The sequence below is a fragment of the Arachis ipaensis genome, chromosome B02 (assembly GCF_000816755.2).
Source record: "Arachis ipaensis cultivar K30076 chromosome B02, Araip1.1, whole genome shotgun sequence".
Taxonomy (NCBI): domain Eukaryota; kingdom Viridiplantae; phylum Streptophyta; class Magnoliopsida; order Fabales; family Fabaceae; genus Arachis; species Arachis ipaensis.
In genome coordinates this window covers 87330418-87339832 of record NC_029786.2, presented here as the reverse complement: position 1 = coordinate 87339832, position 9415 = coordinate 87330418, and the positions used below count along the sequence as shown (strand labels likewise).

Genomic DNA, 9415 nt, shown 5'->3' with positions numbered 1-9415 from the left:
AAAGGGAAGACAAAAGCTTCCATCAAGGGTCTATAGCTCAGTGGTAGAACATTTGACTGCAAATCAAGAGATCCCTGAGATACCTCAGGGGATACATTTTCTTCCACACAATTATTGGAAGCAACTAAGGGTGGAACATCAAGAGCACTCCATCATCCTTTATGAAATCAGAGAAGATCTAAAAGCAATGAAGGAGGAGTAGCAAAGACAAGGAAGAGACATAGAAGAGCTCAGGGACATCATTGGTTCCTCAAGAAGGAAACGCCACCATCACTAAGGTGGATTCATTCCTTGTTCTTAATTCTTCTGTTTTTCGTTTTCTATGCTATGTGCTTATCTGTGTTTGTGTCTTCATTACATGATCATTAGTAGTTAGTAACTTTGTCTTAAAGTTATGAATGTCCTATGAATCCATCACCTCTCTTAAATGAAAAATATTTTAATTCAAAAGACTAAGAAGTACATGAGTTTTGAATTTATCCTTGAACTTAGTTTAATTATATTGATGTGGTGACAATGCTTCTTGTTTTCTAAATGTATGCTTGAACAGTGCATATGTCTTTTGAAGTTGTTGTTTAATAATGTTAAATATGTTGGCTCTTGAAAGAATGATGACTAGGAGACATGTTATTTGATAATCTGAAAAATCATAAAAATGATTCTTGAAGCAAGAAAAAGCAGCAAAGAACAAAGCTTGCAGAAAAAAAAGAAAAAAAAATAAAGGCGAAAAAAAATAGAAAGAAAAAGAAAAAGCAAAGAGCAAAAAGCCAATAACCCTTAAAACCAAAAGGCAAGGGCAAATAAAAAGGATCCCAAGGCTTTGAGCATCAGTGGGTAGGAGGGCCTAAAGGAATAAAATCCTGGCCTAAGCGGCTAAACCAAGCTGTCCCTAACCATGTGCTTGTGGCGTGTAGGTGTCAAGTGAAAACTTGAGACTGAGCGGTTAAAGTCAAGGTCCAAAGCATAAAAAGAGTGTGCTTAAGAACCCTGGACACCTCTAATTGGGGACTTTAGCAAAGCTGAGTCACAATCTGAAAAGGTTCACCCAATTATGTGTCTGTGGCATTTATGTATCCGGTGGTAATACTGGTTATGTTAAATTCATATTTCTGGACTTTACTATGAGTTTGTGTGTTTTTCTGTGATTTCAGGTATTTTCTGGCTGAAATTGATGGACTTGAGCAGAAATCAGATTCAGAGGTTGAAGAAGGACTGGTGATGCTGTTGGATTCTGACCTCCCTGCACTCAAAATGGATTTTCTGGAGCTACAGAACTCAAAATGGTGCGCTTCCAATTGCGTTGGAAAGTAGACATCCAGGGCTTTCCATCAATATATAATAGTCCATACTTTGGCCAAGTTTAGACGACGCAAACTGGCGTTCAACGCCAGCTCTCTGCCCAAATCTGGCGTCCAGCGCCAGAAAAGGAGCCAAAACTAGAGTTGAACGCCCAAACTGGCACAAAAGCTGGCGTTCAACTCCAGAAAGGACCTCTACACGTGAAACACTCAAGCTTAGCCCAAGCACACACCTAGTGGGTCCCAGAAGTGGATTTATGCATCAACTACTTACTTCTGTAAACCCTAGTAGCTAGATTATTATAAATAGGACCTTTCACTATTGTATTAGACGTCTTTTTGACCATCCTTGGATTATCTTTTGATCTATTGATCACGTTTTGGGGGCTGGCCATCTCGGCCATGCCTGGACCTTTCACTTATGTATTTTCAATGGTAGAGTTTCTACACTCCATAGATTAAGGTGTGGAGCTCTGCTGTTCCTCAAAGATTAATGCAAAGTACTACTATTTTCTATTCAATTCATCTTGTTTCACTTCTAAGATATTCATTCGCACTTCAACCTGAATGTGATGAACGTGACAATCATCATCATTCCCTATGAACGCGTGCCTGACAACCGCTCCCGTTCTACCTTCGACTGAATGAGTATCTCTTAGATCCCTTAATCAGAATCTTCGTGGCGTAAGCTAGAATGATGGCAGCATTCAAGAGAATCCAGAAGCTATTTCTATCCCTATTCTATTAATTATTATTCGAAAACACCATTATCAATTTATATCTGCCTAACTGAGATTTGCAAGGTGACCATAGCTTGCTTCATACCAACAATCTCCGTGGGATTCGACCCTTACTCACGTAAGGTATTACTTGGACGACCCAGTGCACTTGCTGGTCAGTTACACGGAGTTGTGAACCGTGGTTTTGGCATCATGTTTTTGGCGCCATTTCCAGGGAAAGAAAAAGCAATGAACTTTACATAACTAAAGTGTAATCACAATTCCGCGTACCACATATCAAGCGCGTCATCCGAATTTGACTGCTGATTTGAACTGAAGACCGCATTGATTAATCTATTGCCTAAATTCCATGGTTTACCTGCTCAAGAGCCTATCAAGCATCTTAGAGATTTTCAGACAACTTGTTCAACTACTAGGCGGCATGGTGCGGACGAGACTGCCGTGTGGTTATATGCCTTCCCATTTTCTCTTGAGGAAAAGGCAAAGGAGTGGTTCTACACTCAACCCGAAGCTGTGGTTACTAATTGGAATTTGCTCATAAGGGAATTCTTGGACAAATTCTTTCCAGCAGAGGTTACAGATAAATTGAGGAAGGAAATTTCCTGCATCATTTAAGGTGAATCGAAGACTCTCTATGAGTATTGGAAACGCTTCAGGAATCTCCTTGACTCGTGTCCCCATCACATGATTGACCAGTTGGTGTTAATTAGCTACTTCTGCCAAGGCATGAAGCCTCAAGACAAGACTCTCTTGGATGCTGCAAGTAATGGTTCTTTGACAAAGTACAAGATGGCGACGGAGGCATGGCAACTCATCACCGATCTAACTGAGTCAACCCGACATGCAGGACAAAGGAATAATCATCCCAAGACTATTGCGAAAGTTTCTTCCAGTAGTGAGACCGCGGCTCTCACCAAGACTTTGGAAGAGATGACCAACATACTCAAGCAACTCCAACTCAATCAACAACAACCTCCGCATCCTCCACAACAACAATGTCAACAGTTAGTCCCTTAGAGAGTATGTGAGATTTGCGCTTGCTATTCCCACTATACTGATGAATGTCCACAACTCCAAGAGGACAACACCTTGGTGGCTACCAATGTTTACTACAACCGTCCGAATCAAGGGTACTATCAACAAGGCGGTAACTATAATCAAGGTGGTAACTACAATCAAGGTTGGCAAGACAACCCAACCAAGAATGGAGAGACAATTCCAACCAAGGATGGAGAGACAACCACAACCAATGAGGTAGAGACAATGGTAGAAATCAAAGGTGGAATAATAACTATCAACAAAACCCTCCTTACCAATAACAAAATCAAGGCCAAAGTTACCGACCACCTCACCAAAGGCAAGCTCAAGCACCTCAACTCAACCAACCATAAGCCCCCCAAATCACATACCCTCCTCCTTCCTCCAACCAAGATGAAACACTTCACTATATTCTTCAAGGACAAAAAGAGCTTCAAACTTCACTCACCTCTAGCCTCACCGGTCTTACCTCCACTCTACAAGCCCTTATATCCCGTATGGAACCACCCTCTACCTCCACTACTCAACCCCCAAGCTCCAGTACACTCCCTTCTTAACCTTTATCCAATCCCAAGAGTGGAATCAATGCCATCACTTTGAGGTCCGGCACTACATTGCAAGAGAGGAGTCCCACGGAGCCAAGCTTAAATGAAGCCACTCAAGATGAAGAGATTGTTGAGGTAGAAGATGTGGAAGATGAAGATGATGTACAAGAGGCATTTGAAGAAGAAGTTGCTCAACCAAGGGATGGAGTTTCTAAGGAAGATAATGTGTTGAAAGAAGTCATTCCTATTCCTTTTCCACACCTTGCTAGGAGGGCTAAAAAGTAAGTGGAGCTAGATCCCAAGATGGTGGAGATCTTCAAAAAAGTTGAGGTAACTATTTCCCTTTTTGATGTTATTTGCCAAGTTCCTAAATATGTTAAGTTTCTAAAGGATTTGTGCATGCATAAGGAAAAGATCAATGATTTAGAAACTATTTCTTTGGGTAGCTCGATTTCTGCTTTAATGGGTGCTATACCGGAGAAATGTGGTGATCCCGGTCCTTGTATGGTTACTTGCACTATAGGGGGTGTACAGTTTGTTGATTGCATGTGTGATTTAGGTGCATGTGTTAGTATTATGCCACTATTTGTTTATGATGCTTTGAAGCTTCCACCGTTAAGAAGGTCGGCAGCTCGTTTTGTTTTGGCGGATAAGAGCATAATCTCAGTAGTTGGAATTGCGGAAGACGTCCTGGTGAGCATTAAAGGGTTGATTTTTCCTATTGACTTCTACATTCTAGAGATGCCCCCTAATGACTCAGGAAGACCATCATCCATCTTGCTTGGAAGGCCATTTTTGAAGACTTCTCAGTTTAAATTGGATGCCTTCTCGGGTACATATTCATTTGAGATTGATGGAAGAGCAGTGAGCTTCAACCTTGATAAAGCTATGAAGCACCCACCGGAAGACCACTCTATCTTCCAGTGTGATATTATTGATGAGACTGTGGCTGAAGTTCACTAAGAGGCAGTTGATGAGAAGAACATGACTCAAGGTGCAAGTGTGGGGAAGCCATCTGAGTATACTGAAGAGACCTTGCCACCTCCAGTAGTTTCGGATGATCAAGTGCCAAGCCATGAGCTGAACATGGAGTTAAAGCCCCTTCCACCTCGCCTCAAGTATGCTTATCTAGAAGACAATCGAAAGCTCCCGGTGATTATTTCAAAGGAACTTACTTCCCAACAAGAGGAGCGACTGCTGAATATGCTGAGAAGAAACAAGAAAGCTATTGGGTGGAGTTTGGCGGACATAGTAGGTATAAGTCCTCAGATTTGTGAGCACTGCATCTTTCTAGAGGAGGGAGCAAAGCCTATTCATCAACCTCAAAGGCGGTTGAACCCCACAATTCTGGAGGTTGTGAAGAAGGAAGTGACCCGACTGCTTGAAGCCGACATTATCTATCCAATCTCGGATAGCGAGTGGGTTAGCCCAGTACAAGTGGTTCCGAAGAATTCCGGCAACACAATAGTGAAGAATGAGAATGAGGAACTCATGGCTACAAGGGTGCAGAATTCCTGGAGAGTGTGCAATGACTACAGGTGCTTGAACTTGGCCACTCACAAGGATCACTATCCATTACCTTTCATCGATCAAATGTTTGATCGCCTATCAAGTAAATCGCATTATTATTTTCTAGATGGTTATACTGGTTATTTTCATATCCACATTGCTCCAGAAGATCAGGAGAAAATAACTTTTATATTCCCCTTTGGAACGTATGCATATAAGAGAATGCCTTTTGGCTTATGTAATGCACTGGCTACGTTTCAAAGGTGCATAATGAGTATTTTCTCAGATCTTTTTTAGCATTGTATGGAAATATTTATGGATGACTTTAGTGTATATGGTTATTTCTTTGACCTTTGCTTGGATAATCTGTCTAGAGTTTTAGAAAGATGTGCTAGTTCAAACCTTGTGCTTAATCTTGAAAAATGTCATTTTATGGTAAAGCAAGGTATTGTTCTAGGCCATGTTGTTTCTAATACTGGTATATCTATTGATCCAACAAAGGTTAATGTTATTTCTGGTTTACCTTATCCCTCCTCTGTGAGAGAAGTCCGTTCTTTTCTTGGTCATGCAGGTTTCTATCGGCGTTTTATCAAGGACTTCAGTAGGGTTGCATTACCCTTGTCCCGTCTGATGCAGAAAGATGTGGAGTTTGACTTGAGTGAAGACTGCATGGAAGTATTTGACAAGCTAAAGATTGCCTTGACCCAAGCTCCTATTGTGAGAAGGCCTGATTCGAGTAAGCCATTCGAGATCATGTCCGATGCATCTAACTATGCGGTAGGAGCGACGTTGTCTCAGCATGAAGGTAAGGATCCTTATATTATTGCTTATGCTTCTAAAACTCTATATGGAGCCCAGTCTAATTATACTATCACTGAAAAGGAACTTTTAGCCATCATTTTTACTTTGGATAAATTATGAGCTTATTTACTTGGAACTAAAATGGTAGTATATTCAGACCATGCAGTTTTAAAATACTTGCTAGCTAAGAAAGAGTCTAAACCAAAGTTAATCCGTTGGATATTGTTATTGCAAGAGTTTGATTTAGAGATCAAAGATAGGAGTGGTTCCCAAAATTTGGTAGCGGACCACTTGAGTCACCTATAACATATTAAAAGTGACTCCACTCCTATTAATGATGCATTTCCATTTGATAGCTTGCAAGTAATATCTGAGGTGGTTCCTTGGTATGCACCCATAGCTAATTATTTGGTTATTCGTACCTTTCCTCCTAATTTTTCTAAGCATCAAAAGGACAAGCTTAAAAGCGAGTCCAAGTATTACATATGGGATGACCCATATTTGTGGAGATGTGATGCTGACTAAATAATTAGGTGTGTTTCACAATCCAAAATCCAGTCAATTTTAGAGGCCTGCCACTCTTCTGAGAGTGATGGACACTTTGGTCCTTAAAGAACTGCAAGAAAAAATTTAGATTGTGGATTTTGGTGGCCCACACTTTTTAAGGATGCTAGTATTTTCTGTGACTCTTGCCACCAATGCCAAAGGTTTGGAAATATATCCAAGAGGTATGAGATGCCCCAACAACTAATGTTGTTTTGTGAAATTTTTTATGTTTGTGGTATTAACTTCATTGGTCCATTTCCAAACTCGAATGATTTCTTATACATTCTGTTAGATGTTGATTATGTTTCTAAATGGGTTGAAGTAATTCCTACCCGTGCTGATGATGCTAACGTTGTTGTTTTTTTATTAGGAATAATATTATTTGTTGCTTTGGATCACCATGAGCAATTGTGAGTAATCAAGGCTCTCATTTTTGTAACAGAAGAATGACAGGTTTGTTGAAAAAACATGGGATTATTCACAAGGTGGCGATGACTTACCATCCCCAAACAAATGGCCAAGCCGAGGTGTCTAATAGAGAGATTAAGCGCATACTGGAAAAGATTGTTAAACCTCATCGGAGGGATTGGAGTACTAGACTTGCAGATGTGCTATGGGCTTACTGGACAGCTTACAAGACACCCATCGGCATGAGTCCATTCTGCCTAATCTACGAAAAGGCTTGTCACCTACCGGTAGAAGTGGAACATAAAGCTTATTGGGCTGTGAAGGAATGCAACTCAGGATTAGGAGGAGCCGGAATTGAAAGAAAGCTGTAACTGGAGAAATTGGAGTGCCTTCGACTGGAAGCGTATAAGAACTCAAGACTCTACAAAGAAAAGGTGAAAGAGGTACATGACAAGAATATCAAGAGAAGAGAGTTTAGAGCTGGGGATCAAGTTTTTCTCTATAACTTAAGGTTGAGGTTAATGTCGGGCAAGCTAAGGTCAAGGTGGGATGGACCCTACATGGTGGAGATGGGGGAACCATATGGAGTTATCCACCTAAGTCACCCCTCAAATCCAACCTTCTTCAAAGTCAATGGCCATCGTTTGAAGCTGTATCACGGTGCGAAAGTGAAGAACAATAAGGAGTTAGAGATCTTCCTCTTGAAGGATCCAACAAAGGATGAGGACTGAGCCTGTGGACCGTCCAACTTAAGGACGTTAAAGAAAAGTGCTTGGTGAGAGACAACCCACCATGTTTTGATCTTCTTTTTTATTGGTTCTAGTTTATTTATGTCTGTGTTAGTTTTCACATCTGCATGTTTACCTTCATTTTGAGTTATTTTTATAAAAAAAAAAAAACAAAGAACCTTCCACGCGTGCGCATGGATGACGCGCATGCGTGAGATCGCAGACAGGCCCCATGCAAAAATGGTGCTTGAATGACGCATCCTCACAGCCAAACAGAAAGTTGTGCTAGGGCCGTGCGGGAAAGGGGCAAAGGGCACAGGCACGAGTCACGCGTATGCGTGGCCTACGCCTACGCGTCAACACCTATTTTCAATTTGTGCTGTATTTGTGTTGGGACAATGCCACAGCACGACTTGGATAGAGAATTGTGCCAGGTTCGTGCTAAAGAGGTGCCAGGCGCGCGACGCTTCCCACGCGTAAGCGTGGCCGACGCGTACGCATCCCCCCGTCCCCAAAATTTGTGCTTATGTGATGCTGGAACTGTGCCTCTCGCATGGCTCGAACAGTGAGTTGTGTCGAGCCCATGCGAGTAATGTGCTAAACGCGCAACTTCACCTCACACGTACGCGTGGGTGACGCGTGCGCGTCACTGTCGTTTTTTTACGATCCACGTGTACGTGTAGACGACGCTTACGCGTCACTACCCGATTTTAAAATCCCGTCACGGAGACCTAGTCTGCACCGTTATTCCCCCTCCCCCTTCTTTTGTTTCCTTCTTTTCTCCTCAATTCCTTCTTTGTTCTTTCTTCTTCCCTACTCACTATTCTTCCTCCCCTTTTTCCGGCAGACCTCCACCGGCGACTACCGTTCTTCGGCGTTCTTTTTTCTACTATTCTTCTTTCTTTCCCATATTCTTTCATTACTTTCACTTACCACTACTTCTTCTTGCATTTTAGGTTTCATTCTTCTATCATTATCTTCTCTATTTTTATTTAATTTAGTTACATCTAATTAAGTTATTTTTCTTTTTGTTGCACTTTAAGTTCTTATTTCTTGCTTAATCGTAGTTATTTTCTTTTCAATTTATTGTATGTTTGCAATTGGTGTTGGATCACTATTCCATTTATAAACTCATTGGATTTATTGGTGCTACTTGCTCTATTGAATATAATTTTTTTTAAGGGTGTTATATGTTGGTGCTGTCAACTTGCTTGTTGAATTATACAATGCACACTAAATGTTTGTGAAAAAGTTCCAATGAACCCTTATTTTAAAATTGCTTTTATTCTTGCATTCTTTGCTACTTTTTCACTACACCTATCTTATAAATGCATTCTTCACTATACTTACAAGCTTCTTTACAATTCTCCTCTTCCCTCTTTTTCAGTATGACAACCGCGAAAGGAAAGGAGAAATCTTCTAAGAAAATAATTTTTAAAAGGCAAGCACCAAAGTCACCCACAAATCAGCAGCCTTCTAAAAAAATCGAAAGTGGATATCCGCATTGATGAGTTAGACAAGAAGATTCCTGCTAAGGATACAGCGTGATTTGCCAACCGCTATTGTGAAAGGATGCATGCTAATATTATGGAGCAGAACCTCCACTGTGAGCACCTCCTCTTTGTACTGGATCACTTAATACAATATGTGGAGGATAGAATAAAGAAGAGACGTTGGGGATTCTTGAACCGAGATTCAATTGAAGTCAACTTGTCTTGGATCGACGAATTTTATGCTAACTACCACTCTCTGACCCTTGACTCAATCTACATGCATTGGAAGTAAGTTCCTATTTCAGAAGA

The 9415-nt window shown here is 41.0% G+C and overlaps 1 protein-coding gene across 1 annotated transcript; it reads left to right on the top strand.

Moving 5' to 3' along the window:
* On the top strand, positions 6924-7256 carry LOC107627551. Its single transcript, XM_016330387.1, has one exon. The coding sequence runs from the start codon at positions 6924-6926 to the stop codon at positions 7254-7256; it is 333 nt and encodes a 110-aa protein (XP_016185873.1).

Coding starts and splice junctions, on each gene's coding strand:
- LOC107627551 (XM_016330387.1), top strand. CDS start 6,924: ATGACAGGTTTGTTGAAAAAACATGGGATTATTCACAAGGTGGCGATG.